We start from the raw sequence: 26,889 nt of genomic DNA, 5'->3' as shown, positions 1-26,889 counted from the left end.
ATCAGTAATTACCAACATATATCTTTAGCAGGCCCGTCAAAAGCAACAGCAATTAAGCATCACTTACCAAGAAAATTTGAGAATATAAATTTTAAATCAACGTCATCCGCAAAAATTCGGGAGCCAAGTTGACTACTTCCAGTGGTCCGTGTCGACCGATCGTTTGTGATCTGTGAGTACGGGAGGTGAAAGCTGGTAGTGGTCGGTGGCTTCTTGTATTGTCACGGAGTTTTTTAAAGAATTAGATATTTCGTGTTGTGAAACGTTTATTATTTAACATATTTAAACCGCGTCGCCCTTTCGAAACGTTCCTCCGAGAACGATGCGCGATACCATCGGAAATAAGTGCCTGCCAACCTACACTTTTACTTCTTAAAGAATCTCCTTGGTTTGCCAATAAGGACATTCGAGATGTGCGCGCGTGCCGATCAGACGCGTCCGGTTTGTGCACTTCGCTAGGAAATACCGTAAACACCCCTTCAAAATGCCGAGAAAAAAATGAACGATGCTGATAGCTTGGTCAGTATAAGCTGATGGAGGTGTGGGATTACTAATAACTAACTGAGGCTGCTGTAGATACTACAAAACTGTCTTGGTGGCGGGCTCTTCGGCACTTGTGTTTTTTTTTATATATATAACTTTCTCCTGTGGAATAGTGAACCAGCACTACGTCATTGTTCTCGTGAAAAATGAGGTTAGAATGATTATGAAATGCTTTCCCGTGCCCCCGCAGCGCGCGGCTCTCGTCGAGTTTTGATAAGCTCCCGTTTAACAACGCAAAACACCAATCGTTCTGGGAAAGACCGAAACCTCGCAATCATTCGAGTGTGGCTTCAAAATGTCAAAATTAACAACGTATTCGGCATTTTCCATCAAAAACATACGATTTAAATCTCATTTTGACACCGATAGATAAAAAGATAAGTTACCCTAAAAGCCACACTTCCAACGCCTCTGGTATCTCGTAAACGGTGATGCTCTGCCTGTCCGATTTATCATTCGGGGGAGACGTTGGATGACGTCGAACGCGTTCGTCTGTCGTCCGGCTCCTCAGTCGTTCGTTGTCTGTGGTCGTTGTGGAACGGCCGATCGATTTCGGGGTTGCTTCGGTCAGCTTTTCTTTTCGACGGCCGATGTTGTTGCCGGCGGGTTCCTCGAACGTCGTCCCGCGCGAAAAGTCCAAGTTTTTCACCGTGAAGTGCGCGAAGACGAGGCCGAAAAGCGGTGATGACAAATTTCGGTTTTGCGCGTGCACGGGACCACGGAAAAGTAAAAAATCGGCCAAGTGGTACGTCAAGGTAAGAAGAAAAGCGGACTGGTCGCATTTCGGGCGTTTTTTGGTAAAGCACCACGCGATTGAGCAAAAAAAATTGGCGTTGTTTATTTGGCTTGTCGGACGCGTAAGGCGCGCATTAATCGAGGGTGGCGTTGGAGTTACGTTAAACTGCGGCCCGGAGGGATCAAACTGACCGCCGAGTGGGGTTAGAAAATGGGACCGCAGCAATAACTAAGATCGGATTGCTCCGCGTATATGCGTTGAATTATATTTCCTCGACAAATAAATCGAATGAACACAGGATTAGAACCGCCAACCGGCGACCGTTGACTGCGATTTAAACATAAAATTCAACAGGAAGGTTAATTTTGCTTACCCCAAGCTCGTTGGTGTACCTTAGGTACAATAGGCGCAAAAATATAGTGCATTTATTGCTTTGAGGTTTTATGTATTTCACACTACCTTAACCGCAGACTTTCGCAGGTAGAACGTGGTAAAACCCATCCCAACAGGTATTTATTCTGCATTAAGTAGGTCTTACCTGAGATGGACCATAACGAATATTTGTACAAACTTGAAATTGGTATTTTCGAATAAGTAGAAGCGTTTATTTTAACATCAGGTGATGCGTATCATTCTTAAGAGTTTAATCTAAATTGCAATATGTTCGTATATATTACGGAGGTATTTGACCGAGATCCTTTCAGTAAGTACGTATTTGTGTACCTGATTCTCGAACTTTGACCCTGCGAGGGTGTTTTTAATGTTCAAGGGTACTGTACTCTATGCGTTCACATAGAAAACGCATTATAATTCTTCATTCTGGGTCGAAAAATTGTTTGGGCGGAAGATGCTATATTTTTCTCTGCCAAAAAAGTCAAAGATTCAAGTATGCATTACCGTAAAACATGACAGCGGAAATATCGCCTATCGCCAAATACTGTTATTGTGTTGGATAGTGCCTCGTATCATTCACCTCAAATTAGAAAAAATAAAGAAGAGATCAAAGAATTTCTGTACAAAAATATTTTGAAGAAGGCTACAGGAAAAAACAACTTCTGAAATATTAAAAATAAAACATTTAAATAAAGACTACAAATCAATTCGATAGCACAATAAAACGGACATGTTTGAAGAATTGCTCTGCAAAAAAGATTGAAAACATACTTACAGCCCTCTTGTTAGTGTAGGTAGATAAATTCCTAGGACGGTCTTGGAATAAGGGGCTGCGGTTATGGAGTAATAAACAGCAGGCGAAGTTAATGACGGAGTCGGTTGTAGAAGCACTATATTGGGTTGTTCGGAAAGTCATTTCGTTTTTTTTGGGGAACATGAAAGACAGTTTTCGTATAATGAATAAATATTTTATTAAATTATATATTGGCCGTTCTGGTCCAACACCTTTTGCCATCTTTCTGGCAGTAACATAATTCCCCTCTCATAAAAGTTTTGGTCCTTGCTGGCAAAAAACTGGTTCAGGTGGTTTTTGACATCTTCATTTGAGGTAAAGGTTTTGCCATCCAAAAAATTTTGCAGGGACCGGAACAAATAGTAGTCGGAAGGCGCCAGATCTGGAGAATATGGTGGATGTTGCGGTACGTCCCATTCAAGCTGTAAAAGTTTTTGGCGAGTGACCAAACTTGTGTGAGGTCTCGCATTATCCTGGCGGAACACTACACCCTTCCTGTTGATTAATTCGGGCCTCTTCTCTTTAAGTGAATCATTCAATTTGTCCAGTTGATGACAATAGACTTCTGAATTAATCGTTGTATTGTCCCGCAAAAGCTCAAAAAAAAAACGATTCCTTTGACATCCCACCAAACGGAGAGCATCACCTTTTTTTGGTGAATGTTGGTTTTTGACACGCTTTGAGCCGGTTCATCTTTTCTGCTCCATGACCTCTTGCGTTTAACATTGTTGTATACAACCCATTTTTCGTCCCCAGTAATAATCCGCTTCAAAAATGGATCATTTTCTTGACGTTTGAGGAGCAAATCACACACGTCAACGCGACGACACAAATTTCGCTCCGTAAGGACATGGGGCACCCACACATCGAGCTTCGAGGTTAAGCCCATGCCTTTCAAATGGCCATAAACAGTCGAATTCGACAAATTTAATCTCTCACCGATCTCTCGTGTGGTTATTCGCCGATTTGCATCAACTAATGCCTTTATCGCATCTTTGTCAGCTTCGACCGGCCTTCCAGACCGTGGTGCATCTTCGACATCAAAATTGCCGGATCGAAATTTTGCAAACCAGTTCTGGCACTGGCGTACTGTTAACACGCCTTCTCCATACACATCCGTCAATTTTTTTCTCGCTTGGACAGCATTTTTACCTTTTCTGAAGTAAAAAAGTAAAATATGACGAAAATGCTGCTTATTGCTCTCCATATTTAAAAGGGCACCAACCAAAAACTACTGCGTAGAATTAATAGAACTTTTTCACACACAAGCCTTGCAATATCAGCTCTCAAGACATATAATGGTTATGCGGCTTAAGTGTGAAGTTGGTTTCGAAAAAACGTAATTAAGTCCTCTGACGGGAAAAAACGAAATGACTTTCCGAACAACCTTATATTTCCGGTCTAAGTAAACCTGTTAATTTTATTTTTAAAGTGTTAATTTAAACCCTCTCGCAATTTCGTTTTCAAATTAACAGAAGAAGCAACTTTAATAAATTTCTCTACATCCCGTAAAGTAATTTTCGTATAATAAGCCGTTAAGCGAAATGTTTAAAAACCCCTTGAAAAATAAATAAAAACGTTATTACCTGATATGACGTCTACGCTATTAAGCGTATCCGAGAAAAGTTCATATGAGTGTTCCTAATGAATGAATGGAAGAAAAAAACTTTGCGAACAAAATATGGCAAGAAGGAACGTATGCCCCCCTCATCAAAACCAGATTGTTCCTACTTCGGATAGACTGGAACGAAAGCTAGAAGATGAAACCAATGTGGTAGATAAAAAATAAATGGACAAAAAATAAGTGTTGATGGAATCATGCAGATTAAACATTTGTAGATTTAATTGCTTTTGTTTAATGCAGTATTCAAAATAGCGAATAAAGGCAAACGTATCACCGTAATTCAGGCTGGACCGAAAGAGGGATTTATACTGCGTGGAATGTTAAGGATTCAGCAACGCAAGTGCAGAACATGTTGAAAACTGATTTCAAAATTACTTTCTAAAAAACAGTGTGAAAGTGCCAGCGTAATAAATGTAATTAAAATCGGAATTAATAATATAGCTGTTGGGGGCTAGAAAATGTCAGCACGGCACATTTGAAAAATTGAAAATTGTTACATTCGCATGCAAAATAACGTAGGGCCCACTGTGAAAATCGCAACAAAGTTCACAGGTCGCGCGTTTCTGTAATTATTTTTAGCGTTAAAATACGCAATAACACATGACGGATAATACTAACGTTCCGAAGTCGTCGCATCTGTTTTAGGAAGTAACGCCAAAAGTACGGATAGAAACAAACTGTTATAAAAAAGTCGTAATGTGTAAAGTATTAACGTTTAAACGGCAATGTTGTCAAAAGGCACATCGTACAATTTATAAATACGTTTCTTCAGTGAAAAGATCAACTGCAAAAATATTATTAAAGAAAGAAGAATGTATTTGTGCTTTTTAAAAGCCAACGAAGCATTGAAACTGCTAATGGCGTCAGTTTTAAAAGTCTTTAAGTGTATCTATTGTTTATTGTACTGAAAAGTTTGAGATTTATCTAAGAGGCCACCACCCCAATAAAACTTGGAAACTAATTAAAACTTGAAATTATTAGTAGAAAAATGTATTAGTAAAGTCTGTTCATAGATATAAGAAAGTGACTAACTGATACGAATTAAGGAAAGACCCGGGCAAGCTATAAGAATAAAATATGACCGAACTTTGCTTAGAATTTAATTATTTGGGGTTTTGTTCGGAAAGATACTAAACAATATTTATTTATGCATGTATTTATGTTCAACAAGTCTACGTCCAACATCGGAGATGGAAGGACCTCTGAAGAAGCTCGCCACTCGTGCTAGCGAAACGTTAGGAAGTAATTCCAATCGACGACGGCCTTTAAACCCGAATCAAGATAATAGCTTACAAGTAGGTATAAAATTATTTTCTATTACGGACGACATTTTTACCTGAATTTATATTCCGGAACTTCAGGTAATAATCTTGTTGCATTGTATGTTAATGACCACCCTTGGATAATCCTATTCAAAAGCAATTGGTCACTTTCTTATATCTATGAACAGACCATACCACAGAATTCGGAAAGAATCTACAAATTATATTTATGCACTTTGGGAATGCCACAAAGTGTAAACTGCAACTCTGAATATAAACCATTTTTTGAACGATCGAAATCAAGGAATTTTTTTTCCATATTTAACAATATAGACATAACCTTTAAAGCTTACAATGGTGTTTTCTAAAGAGAAAAATATGTTTACACTACAACAATGTAAAATTTGCTTTTGCATGCATGGTATATTTAAAAAGTAAACCTACACTTTGTAATTTTAAATTTTCCATAACTTACGACATAAAATATTAATACGGCTTTGCATTCTATCCTTACCAAACGGAATCTAGACTCGTGCCAAAACTATTGCATTGTCAAAAACGCTCGAAAAGCGGACACGCCCTGTATGCAGTCGAGATAATCGCTTAAAACGAAAATTGATCGTAATGGGAGGGATCGACGTGTCTTTCGCCGAAGTCAACCTAAATTAAAATTAATTGGACGTTTAAAAATTGATGTCTTTCCGCCCGCGCTGCGGTCGACTTTGTTTATAAATCGATGCGATAAACTTTGCCCTTCCGTCGGCGTCGAAAGATGCCGTGTTTATTTTTTTTTATTCCGCCGCAAAGGACGAAGCGCTTCGTGCGTATGGTGTGCCTCGAACTGAACTTGAAACTATTCATCTGCACCCAAAAAATAAACATGCTATTTGGAAAACAGTTTAATATGCTTTAGTATTAGGTTAAATTTTTAATTTGTTATAGTGATATCGACAAACTTGTTAATCGAAAGTGAACTTCGCCGATAACTGCATATGACACGCGCAGCAGTTCGGACAATATGCCAACGATATGAAGAGACTCGATCCTTTGCTAGGCCCCCTGGAACAGGCAGAAAGCGAATTACAACTGCATGTGTTAACAATAATAAAAAATCGTCACCTTAATGCGGTTCAAGTGCTAGAACAGCTCCATGAAGTTCGAAAAGTGACTGTTAGTCAGTGGACAGTGAGAAGAAGACCGAATGAAAATAACCTTACCACAAAAACAACTGCAATTGGTCCAAAACTTACTCCAGCTCATCGACAAGTAACGCTTGGAGATTGGATCAGTTCAGACGAGACCAGAATATGCCTTTTGGTAATGACCGACCAAAAGAAGTGTAGCGAAGACCAGGAGAATGATTTGCAATGAAGAACGGAGCCCTTATAGAGGTGGTTACTGCATGATATCTGATGCAATTTCTAGGGATGCACGAACCGACCCTGTTTTCATCCGTAGAGGCGGCCGTGGTCCAGGAGCAGGAGGTTTAACACTCTTAACAATGATATTTTATCAGAGCACGTGGTGCCATATGCCGACCATATTGGAGTAGAATTCATTTTTATGCATGAAAATGATAGGCCGCACACCGCAAAGGTCGTGCAAGATTACATTACAGAAGTCGGTTTTCGAGTAATAGAGTGGCCAGCAGGCAGTCCCGACCTCAATCCGATCGAACATTTATGGGATGAGCTAAAACGGAGAATTCGAGCTAGACTCAACTTCGATCCCAGAGCTTATTGTTGCAGTAGAGGAATAGTGGCTAATTGTCAATAAGCCTATTTATTTTTAGTAATAAAAAAAGTTTAAACTCATATTAAAGCATATAAAATTGTTGGTCAAGCCGCACATTTTTTTATCGGATCAGTAGTTTCTAAAAAAAAAAGAATTTGAAGTCAAAAGTTCACGATGGGCTGATTTCTATGCACTCAAGTTTATATCGTCTCGGACTTGTGACGACAGTAAAAGACGAATTCGAGAGATGGGGCCCAGGTGCAAAAATAGAGTGCCCAAACGGTTGGAGATGTACAAGAAATGGACTTTAAAAATTGAGTGGATATTAACGGATAGCTACTCTGGGTAAAGAAAGTGAAACCGAAATGGTAATCTACACAATTAACATATTAACATATGAAAAGGTATTATTATTAACAAATTAGAAACGAGGATATAAGCAGAAAGACTAGAATCTAGACAGCTACTACGGTATGACACGTAATGAGATATGATGGAGACACAGTGACCAAAAGAGCTCTTACGTATAGACCACAGGGGACAACGAAGACTTTAAAGATAGTATTAAGTACGTTTTCATTGAAGTTTTATAAGGTTGTTCGGAAAGTCATTTCGTTTTTTCCCGTCAGAGGACTTAATTACGTTTTTTCGAAACCAACTTCACACTTAAGCCGCATAACCATTATATGTCTTGAGAGCTGATATTGCAAGGCTTGTGTGTGAAAAAGTTCTATTAATTCTACGCAGTAGTTTTTGGTTGGTGCCCTTTTAAATATGGAGAGCAATAAGCAGCATTTTCGTCATATTTTACTTTTTTACTTCAGAAAAGGTAAGAATGCTGTCCAAGCGAGAAAAAAATTGACGGATGTGTATGGAGAAGGCGTGTTAACAGTACGCCAGTGCCAGAACTGGTTTGCAAAATTTCGATCCGGCAATTTTGATGTCGAAGATGCACCACGGTCTGGAAGGCCGGTCGAAGCTGACAAAGATGCGATAAAGGCATAAGTTGATGCAAATCGGCGAATAACCACACGAGAGATCGGTGAGAGATTAAATTTGTCGAATTCGACTGTTTATGGCCATTTCAAAGGCATGGGCTTAACCTCGAAGCTCGATGGTGCCCCATGTCCTTACGGAGCGAAATTTGTGTCGTCGCGTTGACGTGTGTGATTCGCTCCTCAAACGTCAAGAAAATTATCCATTTTTGAAGCGGATTATTACTGGGGACGAAAAATGGGTTGTATACAACAATGTTAAACGCAAGAGGTCATGGAGCAGAAAAGATGAACCGGCTCAAAGCGTGTCAAAAGCCAACATTCACCAAAAAAAGGTGATGCTCTCCGTTTGGTGGGATGTCAAAGGAATCGTTTTTTTTTGAGCTTTTGCCGGACAATACAACGATTAATTCAGAAGTCTATTGTCATCAACTGGACAAATTGAATGATTCACTTAAAGAGAAGAGGCCCGAATTAATCAACAGGAAGGGTGTAGTGTTCCACCAGGATAATGCGAGACCTCACACAAGTTTGGTTATTCGCCAAAAACTTTTACAGCTTGAATGGGACGTACTGCAACATCCACCATATTCTCCAGATCTGGCGCCTTCCGATTACTATTTGTTCCGGTCCCTGCAAAATTTTTTGGATGGCAAAACCTTTACCTCAAATGAAGATGTCAAAAACCACCTGAACCAGTTTTTTGCCAGCAAGGACCAAAACTTTTATGAGAGGGGAATTATGTTACTGCCAGAAAGATGGCAAAAGGTGTTGGACCAGAACGGCCAATATATAATTTAATAAAATATTTATTCATTATACGAAAACTGTCTTTCATGTTCCCCAAAAAAAACGAAATGACTTTCCGAACAACCCAATACTTCTAGTTTGCTCCTAGAGTCATTAATAATAATAATAATAATCATCATCATCGTCATGAACTTTATTAACCAACAGTTCACACCAACAACAGGACAATAAGTAACAAAACAAACGCAATAGAGGCTTAGAATATAAAATCTCACTGCATTTCTAATTGCGTTACATCTGGGCAAAGTAGAATTATTTAGTTTGAAGATTTCGGGTCTATGAACGGACCTTACAGTTTCAAATGTTGAGGGTAACATTATTTTGCTCGCATCACTTAAAAACATAAACATGACGCTGAACCGTGGTATCTTTGTAGGAACAATATCTGCAAATCGAAGAAAGTCACATTTAATTTTATCAGACAGGTCGTCGATAAATATCGAAAACAAAATTAGAGCCCCGAGGCATGCCCGGGTGTTGCGACAAACTGAGAGCAGTTTATGGTGTAGATAAGACGCAAAGAGATATAAAAGTCCTATAAAATAAATAACAAATGTTTATTTCTCTTAAGAAATTAGTTGGTGGTTAAGCGCTTTTTTTTTTAAACAGATCCGATTAATATAATCGTAAATGTTCATTCAATTTATCTTCCGAAAATATCTTACTATTTACTATTTACTTCTAATTGCCTCGACTACTAAAGGTAATTCGGTCAGCTTACATATATTGGTAACTATAATTCAAAATTCCTAAAGGATGCCTTCGTAAAGAAATGCTCTGGACTATTCTACAACACAATATCGTGGGTAGGTTTTCTACCCATTTTTCTTCCTGTTCTACTGTTCACGATTTCGAAAAATGTGAATATTGAAAGCTGGTGCGATTCTCCAGCATGTAATTTTTAATATAAGATTTATCACCGTTCTCAGAAATCGGGTCCACATTTGATGTTTTCCAAGAACGCCGAGATCAATTCTTGGCCTAAAGCTATATTACTTGTCAGGTTTATTCAATGATAATACTTTGAGACACACCAGAGATATTGTACTTGACGTCATAGACGACCACACGTCGCATACGCGACCAACTTGATCGACGGACGGCGTAGAAAAGTGTACAAAAAAAATTGTAAACAACAGTTTCGTAGCAACCCGGACCGCCTAATGAAGTGTTCGTCGTTTTGTTTTTGTTCGCCTACCGTGACGTGGGATATCACGGAAAGTCTCGTGTGCGCGTAGTCCCATCGTTTCGTATTGGCACCCTTATCGCAATTTGTGGTATATTTTAAATGAATCTTCCCAGTGACTCAGTCGTCGGGTTGCGTTCGCGATGGTTTCTTCAAAGTGCGGTTTGTTTTAACTAGCCTCGTTGCACCGAAACGATGGGCTGTTTGACAGGACGGACATTTACTTGTTACTGCTACGATCTCGTAAGTGCTCGATTGAATTGAATACAAATTATTTGGTTCGTTAGAACACATCTACCTTGTCTGCTATGTGTAATTCTCACACGCCAGGAAAGAAGACCTCGCATGTTTTTAGCGGTTCTGTTTTTACATTGACCACATTCAGCGGACGTAGCAAAGCGCTCCCGATACCTAGCGGTAGCGATTGGGAACGTATATGTAGAGGTGATGATGTCTTATTTTTGTTTGGATGTTGTTGATTTTGAGATTTAGATTTTATGCCTTATTCAGTATTTGTGTGTACTGCTGCTCATTTAACATGTGATAATAAAGTGGTATCTTTGTAATCTAGTACCTACTACATCAGAAATTAGTAGAAATGGACGTTACGAAGACCGTAAGGAGTTATGAAGGGAACTTATTCTTAGAATATTTTCAAGGCCTACATTTGTAAGCTTATTAAAAGACGTCTATTTTAGAATTTATCATATCCTCGTTTCTTTCTTTTTTCTTTCTCCAAAAAATTTTTTTTTGTAAAATTTGTAATTACTAATTATATAAATAATACTAAATAAAATATATTTGTTATGTTGGAATTTCGTATTCACCATGCTAGATAGCGGTAGCACAAAATAAGCTCGCTACTAAAAATGGCGTCCACCCCACAACATGTTTGATTTGTAGCGCATGTGCCACCGGACGTTTCCGCCACGGCTTTGTAAATTCAAATGTCCCAACACGCTCTCAATCGCAATCGCTAGCGCTGTGTTACGTCCGCTGAATGCGACCATTGTTATGGCCTCATACACAAAATCGTACTCGTAAATAATGGTTATGGTTATTCAGCCTGTCTATTCAAACAAAAGAAGAAGTTTTCGTGTATGCTTCTAACCTTAAAATTTTGTGGTATTGAAATAGCCGAAGAAAACGAATATAGGGAAACGTACAATTACTTCTGTAATAATTCTACTTGCTGCAGGTTGACTGAATAGGGATGCACTCACCCGATATGATACGTGATCATAAAGATCTAGAAGGATACGCTGTCCAAAATACCTGATTTTTCTCGACTAACCCGTAAATGGAGAGGAAGTTTGTGTCTTCGTTGTTGTTGCAGTGGAATCTCGGCTTCTAGTACTTTTATATATTTTAATGAGCTTTGTGGGATGACTGATGTAGAATTAACGAATACCAGACGCGGTAATGAATTTTTGGATTGTGATTGTGATCAATGCGCAAATTTTAATTCTGCATTTTAACTGTAAGCGTTCGTCAGACTTCGGTGGAATAAAAGGAAAACAGTACATTCTGTTATATCTTTTTAAATGCGGATATTGTAATGTCACATACATATTATATTATCAAGATTTCAAGTGAAAGTCTCTTTGTGGTGGTAGAAAAAAAACTAATTCATAACCATAAATTTTGATTCGTGTCAGTGTTGCTTTCAGCAGCCCACATGGCGTCTTTGGGGCGAGGAAAGGACAGATGGTGCCCTTTACACGGTCTACCTCAAGAAAGTGCGTTACCACCGACCTACCAGAAGCCTGTCGTCTTCCCATTCGGTAAGCGTGAGAGCTATTTAAACTGTCATGTCAGTTGCTAGGTATAGTTTTTTGACGGTTTCTGGGGCATATTTTCTAATATCTAGGTTTGATGATGAATATTTCGCAGCAAAAAGTAATATTTTGGTATGTTAAGTCATATCTCGCAATATAAGGATTTTTCTAATGAATACAACAATATCAAACTCGTATTTGGCGACATTATTCAAAAACTTCATGTTATCATCAATATATAGCCTCCGTTTTGTCGGCAATTTCGAAAATGTTCCATTAAATACGAATAAAACTGGACCATTGGGCTTTGTTTAGGACTCTGACGACGAAATCTCACACCTCGAATGGGAAACGATAAGGGTGCGTTTCGTAAAAGCGGCGACGTTGAAGAAACTGGTCGAGGCCCTGTCGACCGACGACGGGGAGCTCGAGACGACCTACATTAACGTCTTTCTAGCGACGTACCGCAGTTTTTCTACTCCCAAAGAGGTGCTCAGGCTGCTGCTCGAGCGGTACGAGGAGCTGTGCGACGAATCTCCACTCGGACAACCCGAACAGCATGAGCAGCATAAAAAGTAAGCAATTTTTACTACATTCCAGTGCGGACACCACAGAATATGAACGTTCGGAGGCGAAAAGTCAGTAAAAAAACTTGGAATCGTGAAAGCAGCGCCGCCCTACCGTGACCCGGGGAACTACTTCAAGATGGGAGGCGTGGCCACACACATGGTCTTGTGTAATTGTGTAAAATGCGGAAAACTGTGTTTTCTGTGCATTTTTTTACGCGCACCCGTGTATCCGAATTAGATCCCACTTCTGATGTTTACGCTCTAAATGATAAATTATAAATAATGCAATATAGTTTCAACGTTTGTTCTCATGTTAATTAAAATGAAGTTGGCAAATTATAACCTTATATATAACCTTTAAATTATATAAAGTAACGTATAACGTTATCAGTATGTATTAAAATAGTGTAACACCTGTGTTAGGGAATTCTCGTTTGGGATGGAGTTGCCGAATGGAGTTGCCTTAAACCACCTAGAGATACTACAAGATTTTATTAAATTCAGTATAATACGACATGTTTAAAGACAACATTAAAATAATAAAAATCATTTGCTACCCAACAAAAATGGTATTCAGAAAAAAAACAACAACTTGAAGATTGTCTAATGAACGTGTGGCAGCATATCACAAATATATGGAGGAAAAACACCAATTTTTAACAAGTGGCTGCATCTCCAGACAGATTAGCGCTTTTACACACTGTCTATCAAGAGCTAAGAAACCCAAAATATACTTTAAAACCAAAGGTTTTGATAGTTTAAAAAACACGAGACGTTATTGACTTTCTATGGTTGCCCTGGGACGCCATATTGAATTTCACTTGACAGGCCGTTGGTTTGGTCTGATAAGTATTTTGCGAAGAGGAAAGGCGACATTTTCGAAATTCCCGCAGGACTCTCGTGTCGGCGCTGCACGTGTGGCTCGACACTTATCCGGAGGACTTTAAGGAGGCGCCCGAGTACGCCACTCTGCGCGTCCTGCTCGACTTCTGTGACGAGCACCTGCCCAATACGGAGCTGGACGCAAAGGTCAGGCATCGCCTCGACCGGTACTGCAGGGAGGCGTACGCCGATCCCCTGCTCGCCCCGCCCCCTGCGTTCGCGATGCGCACCCTGGTGGCGGGTTGGCGAGTCTTCAAATTGCCCGACGTCCCCGTTCGCCATTTCGCCGAGCAACTCACCAGGATGGACGTGGTAAGTTTCGTCGTATACCTATACCCGAGACTTGGCAAAATCGTAACTAAATATGAAAATTTTTTTGTGATGCACACAATGAGTTTCCACCACCAACAATGAAATTATGCAATTTTTCGAAAAATAAATCAGAATTTTCGAGAAATAAGTCACAAATTATGGCTTCTGACTTCTGAAATTCTTACTTTTCCGGGAAATTGTGTCATATTTCTCAGAAATTCTAACTTGTTTCTCGGAAATTGTGACATGTTTATCCGAAATTCTGATATGTTTCTCGCGAATTTTGACTTGCTTCTCGGAACTTCTGGCTTGTTTCTTAGAACTGGTGACTTGTTTCTCGGAAATTGTGGCATATTTCTCACAAATTCTGACTTGTTTTTCGGAAATTGTGACATGTTTCTCCGAAATTCTGATGTTTCTCAGAAAATCTCACTTGTTTCTCGGAAATTCTAACTTGTTTCTCAGAAATTCTGACTTGTTTGCGGGAAATTGTCATGTTTCTCAGACATTCTGATTTGTTTTCCGGAAACAGTGACGTGTTTCTCCGAAATTCTGACCTATTGCTCGGCCCTTTTGTAAAGAATAACCGTTATTGACGGAAACGTTTGGGGCAAATTAAAACATTCGTGGACTGGAACCAAGTTATGATTCGGAGCGTGTGATTCGGAAACAAGAAAACAGAAATACTCCGTAAGGATTGTCTCAAAAGGATTGTAAGTTTCCACAAGGCTTGTGTCGGGAACTGTACCGACAACCAAATAGTATTGAACCTGTTCCTTGGCAAGTGCAGCACAAAAATGCGTGGGAGAACTTGACATTAACGTATCTCAATCCAATACACTTCGGCACTATACGAAACATCGCCGAAGAAATGATCCTCAGTGTACTTTACCACAGTTTCATACTAAATTGCAAGGATGGGATAGATAGTCGGTACAATGCCTAGTAGAGTTCAGACTGTTAGTCGAGCTATGACAAAGTGCATTACCGAGAAAAACAAAATCGGGAATAAAAATCTTTTTTTAGTGAAGGACCGATATTAATAATGCTTGTTGGGGTTTTTACAACACCAATATTTAGTTCTCCGCGTTTTTCGATGTTATGGGAAAAACCCCATCCGAAATTAGTGAAATTTCAGTACGTTATGATTCATTTTCTAGTTGTTAAGATATTGTAAAGATGATTGATGATAACCTACAAGTTGCTGACGATAGACGATAGATGGCTTGCTTCTATAGTATATTGGATTTAAAATATAGGCGCTCTACCAGTGTTTAGTAAAATAGTTTGGTGCATTTGGTGCATGGAATAGCCAGAATGCCGCCCCTTCTATAGGAGGGGCGGCATTCTGGACTCCCTCTAGAGAGCAAACCCCAAAGTCCGGGGTGGTTTTGTTTTCAAGGATCTCTTTAAAAAACTGGTGCCGCACCAGTGCTTGGGAGCGGTGTGGTCGCGCCGCGACAAGAGCCGCTCCCACGAGGCGGCGACGGTGCTCGCGACGGTCAACCAGTTCAACGCGGTCTCGTTCCGCGTGATCTCATCGATCCTGGTCGAGCCGGGCCTGAGAACCGGCGACCGGGCCGCCATTATCGCCTGCTGGATCGACATTGCGCAGGAGCTGCGCCTCATCAAGAACTTTTCGAGCCTCAAGGCGATTATCAGCGGCCTTCAGAGCAACCCGATATACAGGTACGTTGAACCGTAAAAAAAACCGCTCCTATAAGATCTCTGACTCTGACTGTCCATATAATTCCCGCAGGATCTGGAACCAGACAGGATCTTCTAACTAGACCACGTTTACTGCCAATTTTTCCCTGTATTCGAAGTTCTTAATTTCTCCCAAACACCTAAACTTCAGCAAATGAACAGCAAGGCTTCTGTTGATCTTCATACCACAGAGAAGAACAGGGAAGCATATTATCCTCTTCATTCTAACCGATAATATTCCATGTTTTTTTTTTTATTGATTTGACTATGTCATCGTTTCCTATCTTTTCACGTCTACAGTTCAAATGACTGGATTCCGTTAGAGACTTCTGTTAGTATTCAAATCTCTTCTTACCATGGATGGCCTAGCATTTTACCACCTTCATTGTGCGCATCTTCGCTGTCTGCCTTGAAAGGGAGTACCTTTTGCATGGCGAGTTTGGATAATTCCTCGAGCTCAACGGTACTCTTAATCGGCTCTTATGGCGCGCAGCTGGTTAGCAAATGAATTGAAGAGTCCTCTTCTTCTAAACACAGATTGCGTTTGCTGTCGTCCACCTCCATGCCTTCTCGGATGGCAGTGCCCTGTTACTGACACTGAGGGTTCAGTTTTGGTCCTCTATCAGCATTTTGATTCGCCTAGTGTTGATTGGTGGTTCTGTCTAAATATGACAGTTTACTAACTTCCTCTAGAACTGTACCACTAACGGCTGTGCTGCTGTTTTCTTGGTTTCTGTGGTATTGCAGATTAATATTTTTTTGTAAATTTCAGTTTTAGTCCCAATTTCTATCCAGCTGATCTTCAGCAGCCGTCCAAACCTCTGCATACCATGGAGAAAAACATTCTGTGTTGGGATCTTAGATCGAGTCAGTGTGTCTAAAATTGTTATCTGTTATTCCGTTAGGAAAGGGGATCCTTGAAAATATTTCCTCTGAATATAGGTTGAAATTATGTCACGGACGAGATCTCAGGGTCCGAAGACGCTCAACCAAAATATTATATTTACGATTATTCCTTCTTCTTGCAGAACCATAACCGATGGTTCTACCTGGATCACTTGTAATTTTGGAGAGTCCTTGTTCTCGCTGGTAATTACATTAGTTCCTCTTCGTTAGTTTAGGTTCATTAGGGCTTGGAGATTCGCCCTACTGTTTGTCAGTATTAACGTGTCATCAACATATCTAGATTGATTGTGACACTTTTTATAGCTATATAGAGCTTTATCTGGAATCCACAGCTTCGATAGGGGCTCCTCAGTGAACCTCATTGTTTCTGGATTGATTACGCCCAACAGGTGGATAAGCATTCACATTGGCGTATGGCTTGAGTAGTTGTTTCCTCCATTTCTTGGCAGAATCTGCACTCACTGTTTCGTACCACCATTAGGCTTAGGTGCCTCTTGACTCTTTCCTTTGCGGTTTAGCGGGTCTACTGTTAATGTGGCCAGTCCAGATTAGCAATGATTCGCACATGCTGATAATATATAATTCTCTATCAGATTTTTCGAAAGTATACGCTCTTGGTAACGAAACGTATATCTTGGTACAGAAATGGTTAGGTTCGGATATTTTTTTTGCCTGTTCGTTCTTCGTACAAGTTCATACCTACATCTTAACTGTATAAATTGGGAGTAATCAATTCTCGCCAAGTATTTTTTAAAAATTTTCAAAAAAAAATTGTGTTCGGCAAAATTATTTAACCAGGAGACGCGCAAGATTCGGTACTATAATTTTTATTTCAAGCATTTTTTCGATTATATATATATGCATATATGCATATATATATATATATATATATATATATATATATATATATATATATATATATATATATATATATATATATATATATATATATATATTCAGGATTTGTCAGTTGTGGACGAAAATCTAAAAGAACCTGAAAATTGGTAAGAAAGAGGGGATTTCAAGTTTATATCCACACTTTCGGATCAAATACTTGCCGATTTCGATTAGATTCTGGTCAAAATCTGCTTTTGGGTCACTTATTTTATCGACATCTACACTGAACCTGCAGATTTTATTTTAAAACTCTTCCGTCTATTGTCGGAACCTTTTCTTTTGCCTTCTCTTTTTTTTTTTTTTTTGTATTGTTATTAACTAAGCTTTGCACTAATATTATGCACTTATATTTGGGAAGTAAATAAAAAAATGAATAAATGGACGCGAAGCCGGGCTGCGCAGTGGCTTCGCGCAGCCACAAGATTGCGGCGCTTGCCGCATCTCTCGCTCAAAAACCAGCGTTCGCAGGTTGCAGAAAACGTGGACCACGGTACCGAAGGAGAAGATCGAGCTGTTCGACGAGCTCGCGCGTATCTTCAGCGAGGAGAATAACCAGTGGACGCAGCGCGAGCTGCTGATGAAAGAGGGTACCGCCAAGTTCGCCAATACCGTCGGACAGCACGACCGTCAACTACAGAAACTGTTCCAGCGTCAGAAGAACCATCATCACACCGCCAACATATCGTTCGGCACTGTACCGTACCTCGGCACCTTCCTCACCGACTTGACGATGATCGATACCGCCATACCGGACCACGTGGCAGACGGTCTCATCAATTTCGACAAGAAACGCAAAGAGTTCGAGGTGCTCGCGCAGATCAAACTGCTGCAGGGGGCGGCGAACGCGTACCACTTCCGCGACGACCCCGCCTTCGACCGATGGTTCGACTCGATCCTGGTGCTCGACGATCGCGAAGCGTACCGTCTGAGTTGCCAGATCGAACCGGCAGCGACGGCGACGACGTCCACTACGTCCGGGAAAAAAGGCGCCGCCGGCGGTCACAGGAAAAACGACTCGATAGCGAGCACGTCGAGCAGCAGCAACGGTTCGCAGTTTTACTGCGACGCGGAGTCGTCGTCGCCGAGCACCACGTCGTCCCGGATGTCGGACTCGTCTAGCAGCAGCTCGTCGTTGCCGTCGCTCGACGCCTCGTTGGCGGGCTCGTCGTTATCGGGAGGCGGAGGCGGTCGGAAGAGCAACGCGGGCCCGGACTTTTACATCATCAAAGTCACGTACGAGACGGGCGTCGCGGAAACCGAAGGCGTCGTCCTCTACAAAAGCATAATGCTGAGCAACAACGAGCGCACGCCCCAGGTGGTGCGGAACGCGATGTACAAGCTGGGACTGGAGGGGAACCCGGAGAGCTATACGCTCGCCCAGGTGCTGCCCGATAAGGGTGAGTGGGTTTTATATATATATATATATATATATATATATATATATATATATATATATATATATATATATATATATATATATATATATATATATATATATATATATATATATATATATATATATATATATATATATATATATATATATATATATATATATATATATATATATATATATATATATATATATATATATATATATATATATATTTATTTATTTATTTATTTATTTATTTATTGTTTTTTAAAAATTTTCCTATTGTGTTGTTAGTTCTGAAAACTATTTTTAAACCACATTGTGACAAATGTTTTGAAACTTTTTCACTAGATTCTCCTATGTATGCAGAAAAACACATTTTAAATTCTCACAACAACATTAATTAAGGTTTTATGGTCATTTTTCGGTATATATAGTAGCAGGTAGTTTGTAAATATTACATTTGATAAAGACACGGTGTGGTCGAAACAATTGTCATGTCAAAATATATAATTTCGTGAAAATCTAAACTTTTAGTTCTTATTTATTTTGATATTTTTTGTGACATCAACAGAGAGTGAGGTGAACATCGGAGTGCCCCAAGGATCAATTTTGAGCCCCATATTATTTTTAATATATATAAATGTTTACACACTTTTTGCCGATGACACCGCTGTGTCATTTTTCTGGGGATTTATTAAACGACACGTTGACTGGTTTAGTGCAAATAAATTAGTTTTAAATAACGATAAAACAGAGTGTTTTTTTGGTACTTTTTTTTTTAATTTTCACTATTATTTATTATTAAAGAACAACAGGTTTCTTAAATTAAAGCCGTTACTAAATTTATTTTTATTTTATTTATTTATTTTACAATCTTTTTAGTTGCCAATAATGGTGGATGCCCGACTATTTCAATATTCACGCGCACAAATAAACGAGTATTTTCCAATATACTTGATTATTCAGAAATCAACAACATTCTCGTTGTTCCAATTTTTTTTTTAATTAAATTTATATAGGAATAAGTTTATTAAGATTTATTTTTTAGTTTCCGACTTGCATTTTGTAGCTTCAATTTATTTTCATTTTACTTTAATTTTTTTTTAGTAGCAAAACCTTGTTTTTTTCAATAAGTTTTATTAATAAATGTTTTTTTTTTTTCGTTAAATAAACATCTTTCGTTTATTAGGGATTATTTTTCTTTAAAAATTATAGTTCTAAGCGGCTTCAATTTAACCCGAAGTAATTTTTTTTCTTTCTTTAAATTTTAATTTCCTTGTTCTTCAGTGAAATTGCAGGTTTTTTTTTTAATCAACATGAAGTGACTTTTTTTAGGTTTTTTCGTTTTCAATTTTAATTTTCTTTTCTTCGCACGTGAAATAGCGTTTTTTTTTTATCAAAATGAATTCTTTTTTTTATAGATTTTTTTGTTTTCAATTTTAATTTTCCTTTCGCCTTACCAGTTTGACTAGTAAAATTTGTTTTTTATCAACATGAAGTGATATTTCTATATTTTTTTTGTTTTCAATTTTAATATTTTTCTTACCCGAAATTGTTACTTTTTATGTACACGACGTGTTCCTATCGTCTCACATTTTTAATCTGCTTTGTTTCCGAAATTTTAAATATTTTGTTCGTCAGGCGATAGGCGAAGTGTTAATGTTTTTTTTTTCCCACAGAAATGGTCCTGCCGCCCAACGCTAACGTTTACTACGCGGTGAACACCGCCCATAACCTAAATTTCGTGCTGCGCCCCAAAAAGGAGGAGGGCACCGGCACCATGGTAAAAAACACGAAAAAAAACAAGTCGTAACCACCCCCGTCCGACCGCCATTCTCTCTCTCTCTCTCTCTCTCTACGAAAATACGCCGGTGCTCATTCGCCGGCATTCGAATATAAAAATATTATGTACGGGGCCATTCGAAAGAATCTTCACGCACGTCACTTTTTGCCTAAAATATATCACGATATAGGCCGTTTTGAATCACCCCGTATATATACCGTACCGTAGGATATTTTTTGTACTCTTTTTTTCGTTTTAACGAAGCAATCGAATTTACATATACACATAATTAATATTCGACCAGTATATTCGTTAATTGAAGCGTAATTATTTAAATAAATCGACAAAATAACTACTGTGATAAAAAGCACGCAGAATACTCCCCCAAGCATCACCACCCGCCCCCTCCAGTTCTATTATTTAATTTATTTGTAGCGATGCGGCGCCCAACGGTTCTACAGTTGTTATTTTTCCGCGAGGTTGCCAGTTTTGTATAGTTATTAAATTAATATATAGCAATTATACCATAACGGCGATATTTATTGATAATAATTCTAGCTATTCGGGTGCTAAATGTCACTTTATTTGTACTAAACTCAAGACTGAAATCGATTTTTCAAGAAATAAAAGTTTTTCCCCATTTTAAAAGAAAAAATATCGCCCGCAATCGACCAACCCTTATTAAATTTTTTTCTGTGCATATATACGTACGGTATAGGTTGTTTCTTAACTTTGCGAAGCTTTAACACACGGAATTTCAGTCAACTAAATCAGATCTATTTTTGATACGATCGAAGTGCATTTTCTAATAATAGTAATAATAATAATTCGTTACCAATGGGTAACCACCAGTAGTTACATAGTTTTTACGATGCGAGGGACAAAGCCAAAGAAAAGACCCGACAGGTATTTTTCTTTGCTCTCGGGATCCCCCATTAGTCTCGTGGTAACCAGAAACCGAACCAAATACTTTTTTGTAATCGGGTCTCTCTCTTTCTCAATGGTACTTAATTTTAGCGCGTAGAACTGAACATTTCTTTCTCGAAACAGAATCTCTTGTATATCTTTTTGTTGTACATTATTTCTAATAAAAGAATTATATTTTCGTGTCGTTTTGTTTTTAAACCCTTTGTTCCAGTCCGATGCCTCTAGGTAAGTTTTCCGTCGAAATAGCTGGGTTTGAATTTGAAAAAATCTTTAGATTTCGAAATATATCCAAAATAGGAAATTTTGAATTAATTTTTGTTTCTACTAAACCTGATCATTACAAAGGACATTCATATACCTATCACGGCAAAACAATGCCAAAAACCAGACATAAATTGGAAAATTGTAGGGTCAATAATTATTTCCCAATATATTCCAACATAAGGGGAAATCATTGTTATTATTAACTGTTTAAAATGAAAATTGATGCCCTAAAATTGTAAAAATATACTTTGGAATTGGACAAATAATTTTTTGTTAACAAAATTTGGAGAAATTATAACCAATCACAGTAACCGTTTAGGGCTTTTAGAACATGGAACTCAAAGAATAGATAAAGAATTTCTGGCAGTTTTTTGTTTGTAGCTTAATTTGTTATAATACCGACCTAGAAGATGCTAATTATTATTGTTATATGTACAGTAGCTTAATTAAGCTACTACATAGCTTCTTTATTATTTAAAAAAAATGTTACGTAACTGACTGAAAACAAAGTTTGATAAGTTAAAAAAATGTATTTCCATGCATAGCTATTAGATAATATAAATTTAATGCACTAACCTGCCATTTGCATCATTTTCGTTCTAAACGGGGATTTCCGCATATCTGCAACCTGTTTTTACATAACATTCAACGAGATCGAGAGTATTTTGGGAAAATGTTAAAACGAAACCTGTCGAATTTACGAACTGTCAGCAGCCATGTTGCTTGTCGAACGTCGCCAGGCCTTATTGATTGGCTAAGAATGAGATGTGAAATGGCGCGCATGCGCATATAGCATGAACTTTACCTTTTTTTTTCACTAGTTGGCAATGGCGGCGGTTTAAAAGTAAACTGAATCTTGGGAAACATTTTTTAGTTTTATTTCATATACGATTATCAATGGACGTTGCAATAAATTTATGACCTTCGATACCGAGTTTTCATAGCGTTCGCCGCAATTCTCGAAGAAAATTTAACGGAAACGCTGGCGGATCGGCACACGGTATCGCGTCCACGGTATCGCGTCCACGGAACACCGAAAGCAACGACCCGCTGATTTGACAGCCGAGTCCGTGCCGTCAAACGTCCAGGCAGTTTCTCGGAAAGTGGACGTGTTACGTCAAAAACCATTGCGATTTGTTTATTTGACTCGAAAATAAAGTCGCAAGTGGACGCGAATTGTTCGTGACGGTTTACTGACGACGCGATCGATCGAGCAAAAGTAGTACGTCGCGAGTACCGTCCGCCGGAAGTGTAAAATCCGCCGTCGGGAATGACCTCTGTGCCCAACCCCTCCGATAATTTTCGCGTGTTCTTTGTATTCCGATTATTTGCTAGGATGAAGTTTCGGGTATGAAAAACGGGCGGTAAAGTGGCAACTTATACATCGAACCGCCTCGAAGCAGCTCGCGTTTCGGAGCCCTCGCTTAATTTTAGGTGCCCTGAACCGAGAGCCGCGGTTTAAGCAAAATGAACAAAGATGAATTCGATTTGTTTCCCCACCTGAGGCAATACCGGAACAATAGCGCGCTGGACTTGCTCAGGGGCCTCGAAGACAGGGAGTACGGCACTTACAAAAGGAACGCCAAGTCCAGGGAGAATGTCGAGCTCTATGCCGAAGAGCGGCTCGTCCAAAAACAAAATCTCGACGAGATGGTAAATTGTAGGCTGTCTCATGGTCGCGGCGAATGCGAAAACGATTTTTCAGCGGTGCGAGATGCCCGGGATGCCGAGGTCCACTTTTCTTATGGTGTTTAGTCCGGACGGGCAGAGGGCCGCCTCCACCCACGGCAACCACAACATCTACGTGACCGATTTGAGGAATGGGAAGAACATCAAAACCCTTGTGGGCCATCCCCGCACCCCCTGGTGCATAGCTTTCCATCCCACGTCCGACCAGATCGTCGCGTCCGGGTGTCTCGGGGGCCAAGTCAGGATTTGGGATTTAAGCGTGAGTAGTTTTTACGTCTATTGTTGGAGTGTGATTGGTTAACTATCGGATGACGCATATGTCGGTAAAAAAATTACTCGAGGGTGTTTACTGTGAATAGGCTTTTTAATTTGTTTATTTTGATGAGGTTAAACTATGGGGTTACACCACAGAACAAAATTGTGCAAACACAGTGTGTATTTAAAAACAATAATAATAGTAATAATAACAAAAATAAATAAAGTGTACAAGGGAAAGCCAACGGAGTCAAAAATTGATAAAATCAATTTAATATGTTCTTTGCACTGTGTACTATCAAACTACATATCAACAAATAGTTTGCTGGAAAAGCGTGGGCTCATCATTAATTTTGTTTTTTTCCTGAAAATTATCACTTTTTTACTTGGTTCACTTTTCTCTGATATCTTTCAAAAGGTCTTGTGAGTAAAATTAATAAGTAAATGCAGAGAGAAAAAATTATTATAATTATTATTATTCTGTGATACATTAGAGGTTATTTTGAGGGTCACGCGTGAGGTCTTCATAACCTAAGCATAATGTCCTGATAACGTTATAATACAGAGCGTATTTTTAGTTTGTTTTTTCATATAATGTGTTTTGTTTTCAACATACAGAGTGTAGGTTATATAAAAAATGGTTATTTTAGTTAATTAATAGATTTAATATAGATAAAAGAGTTGCTACGTTTGAACTACTCAGTGTGCGTGAAATATTCTAGTCGCATTTTTATTGATATCGCGCTGCACTTTATAATTTTAATTTCATTGAGCCTCTGGTCACAACAAACAACACTGTCAAATCAAGGATATTTAAGATAGGGAAGAATAGGAGACACCCACTCGGACAAGCGAATAATTTTATTTTCATTACACAAAATAACAACGACCCTTCCGACTTTAAACGATTTTCCCTATAAACTAACGACATCTGGGATTTTGAAACAACCCTGTACAACGAAAATTTCACGCTCGCCAGGAAAATTGTGGAAAATCGCAAAAATATAGATAAGAGTAAATCAAAAACAGAATTACTTACCCTATTGGATTTATAAAATTCAATCAACCCAGTATCCGCGCTGGTTTTTGTATTAAACCCTTCCAGATCGTACCAGCATCTTCAGAGGTATGGTCTGTTCATAGATATAAGAAAGTGACCAATTGCTTTTGAATAGGATTATCCAAGGGTGGTCATTAACATACAATGGAACAATATTATTACCTAAAATTTCGGAATTTAAATTCAAGTAAAATTGATATCTTAATTAGGACGCTCGAAAAAGATGAAATCGGTGTTAAATGTGGCAGAACTACCTTATGGAACTGTATTCAACACATGGGTTTTAGATTTAAAAAAATTGACAAATATGAATGAAAAATATCTAGAAAAAAATAGGATGAAACCTGGTTCGACACTTATGATACCCCGGAAAAGGGTTGGGTTTTAACCGTTTTAACTGTGGCGTGAATGTAAAAATCGGAAAACCCCGGGCCGAAAAAGGTCGCAGAATTCCAAAAAAAAAAAAAGAAAATCATACGGGGACGCATCTTTTTTTTTTCTCTCCGCAGGGGGGCAGCGAGGTGTGGACGTCGTCGGGCCAATCGGTCATCGCTTCGATCGCTTTCCACCCGAACGATCGTATCCTGGTCATAGCGACGTTCAACGAGGTGTATTTCTGGGACTGGAGCCAGCCGGAACCTTTCGTCAGTACCGCGACGAATAACCCCAAAGAGAAGGTACTGGAAAAAGGGGCGGTACCGCCTTAGACGTGACGAGCTTGGCCGTTTTTTTTTAGGTTAGGTACGTCGCGTTCGATAAACTCGGCCACAAACTAATCACGGGTATTGCCAACGGACCGCAGACCAGATGGGAAAGGGTGAGGGCCCCCGTCCCAGTACCGAGACAGGAACGGTGCGCCAGCACCTACAGGAGGCGGATCATCCAGAGGCTGGTGACCTCCGTCAACCCGCCGAGTCCGGTAAGTCGAACATTTCAGTAGATAAGCGGAGGGAGTTCTGGAGAAAAACAAAACAAAGATAAAAAGGTCACTCGCTCACTTCTAGCTCCTATGAGCGTTACTCATCTAATAAACTCTTAAAGAGCTATCGATGGGGTTAGATCGGGTGTGTGTGTGTGTGTGGTGTTCCGCAAAACTTAATTTGTAATTTGTTTATTTTTTATTCGTACAAAATATTTACAATTTTCAATCTAAAACTTGATTCAGCCGTCGAATACATTTTTGGTTATGTTGTTTGACATCCAGCTAGATTTGTGTGGTTGGTGTTTGTAATGGATAGTTATCAGCAGGCAAAGTAAAACAAAGGGGTTAGGTCAGTCACTGGTGTGTAACTAACCACGGTTTAATGGATTAATATCCGCGGTGTGACAATCTAACCTATGATGGGTAAGTTTCATATTGACCTTCACAAAATTTGAAACTAGATTGCTACAAGTTTGCAAGTTGGAGTCGATAAATCGACTCGATAAGTCTAGTAATTATTTAAAAAAGTACCTGATTTGGTTTACTTGTCTGAGATAACTACAATAATAAAAATGCCGACTTCTCGAGTATTAAAAGTTTTGGATCGGCGTTGGGTCTACTAATTTTGTTTTCTGTCTCTGTGGATCTTATTTTTCCAGCTTTCTAGCTATCTGGGAACCTTACATGTATGCTGATGATAGTCATTAATCACGATCTTGTGAATGAGCTTGTGAATCCGTTACAAGAACTATTGGTAAAGTTTATTAATTATATTACAACCGTCTTATCCTTGATGCAAATTTAAAAGTAAGATTGTATGATGCAATTGTATGGCAACGATTGCGTCGCTTCTTTTTCATGTAATGTCCATCGTTACATATAATATTCGTCGTACTGTTTCTTTTCGCTTACTTTAGTTTTGTTAAGCCCTCCTTTGGTTTTGTGTTTGGTAGGTGTCGTGAGTAGTGTAATTTCGTCACTTCTGGTCCCTCCGTTCACCGGTGAAGATTTGATACCTCAAGATCTAACCCAGAGGTTTCATTTCTGCACCAATCCGAATTTAGTTTCACCAAATTGTAATCTCAACTTTAGCGTCTCTACTGTAGTGTACTCACGAGACTCTTGCTTATGGATTTAATTGGCAATTAGTTTAAAACAGACGTTACATTTGCTCGTCTAGCAGCAGGCCTCCAGCCAGGAGATTAACCCGCCCGAAAGGGAAGCTTCATCTGGCGTGCCTGAACGGGAACGTCGCATAATGCTCTCCTACAGGAACCTGGTCAGGGAGTACGAGCAGCTAGTGCATCGATACCTCCAGCTGTACAGGCCGCCCACCATGGTAAAAACGCCTACGCACCCCTTCCCCTTCAGTTTTCATCCCGTCGCGTACAATTTTCGTAACAAAAAAAGGTGCATTTAATAAGAAAACTGCGACTATATGACGCAATGAAACAAATTGAAAAGGTATTACCAGGGCTTAAGAA

The 26,889-nt window shown here is 39.1% G+C and overlaps 2 protein-coding genes across 13 annotated transcripts in view; both read left to right on the top strand.

The window, feature by feature from the left end:
• The first annotated feature begins 163 nt into the window (after window positions 1–163).
• Window positions 164–21,361, top strand: LOC132697494 (ral guanine nucleotide dissociation stimulator-like 1). Of its 10 annotated transcripts, none has more exons than XM_060663080.1 (7): window positions 164–519; window positions 11,750–11,860; window positions 12,170–12,429; window positions 13,317–13,617; window positions 15,020–15,306; window positions 17,596–18,524; window positions 20,185–21,361. In XM_060663080.1, exons 1-7 carry the CDS (start codon window positions 499–501, stop codon window positions 20,316–20,318), a joined length of 2,043 nt encoding a protein of 680 aa, XP_060519063.1. In that variant the 5' UTR covers window positions 164–498; the 3' UTR covers window positions 20,319–21,361. The 10 variants fall into 10 exon arrangements, with proteins under 10 accessions (XP_060519063.1, XP_060519062.1, XP_060519054.1 ...); XM_060663079.1 differs by having other exon boundaries at window positions 11,747–11,860; XM_060663071.1 differs by lacking the exon at window positions 164–519 and adding an exon at window positions 704–1,298 and having other exon boundaries at window positions 11,735–11,860.
• A 1,185-nt stretch (window positions 21,362–22,546) lies between these two features.
• The window catches only part of LOC132697438 (uncharacterized), a 19,257-nt gene continuing 14,914 nt past the window's right edge, over window positions 22,547–26,889 (top strand). The window contains exons 1-6 of one of the 3 annotated variants that reach the window (XM_060662959.1): window positions 22,547–22,827; window positions 22,914–23,132; window positions 23,185–23,427; window positions 24,993–25,160; window positions 25,220–25,402; window positions 26,586–26,744. In XM_060662959.1, coding sequence (XP_060518942.1) covers window positions 22,947–23,132; window positions 23,185–23,427; window positions 24,993–25,160; window positions 25,220–25,402; window positions 26,586–26,744 — 939 coding nt within the window. In that variant the 5' untranslated portion in view covers window positions 22,547–22,827; window positions 22,914–22,946. Of the gene's footprint in view, window positions 23,133–23,184; window positions 23,428–24,992; window positions 25,161–25,219; window positions 25,403–26,585; window positions 26,745–26,889 lie in introns of all 3 variants that reach the window. The other 2 variants (XM_060662960.1, XM_060662958.1) reach the window with 2 other exon arrangements.

This window comes from Cylas formicarius, unplaced genomic scaffold (genome assembly GCF_029955315.1).
Source record: "Cylas formicarius isolate icCylForm1 unplaced genomic scaffold, icCylForm1.1 PGA_scaffold_1__22_contigs__length_36826433, whole genome shotgun sequence".
NCBI classification, from domain to species: Eukaryota; Metazoa; Arthropoda; class Insecta; order Coleoptera; family Brentidae; genus Cylas; species Cylas formicarius.
Note: the sequence above shows the minus strand (reverse complement) of the source record. Positions and strands in the feature narration are given on the sequence as shown.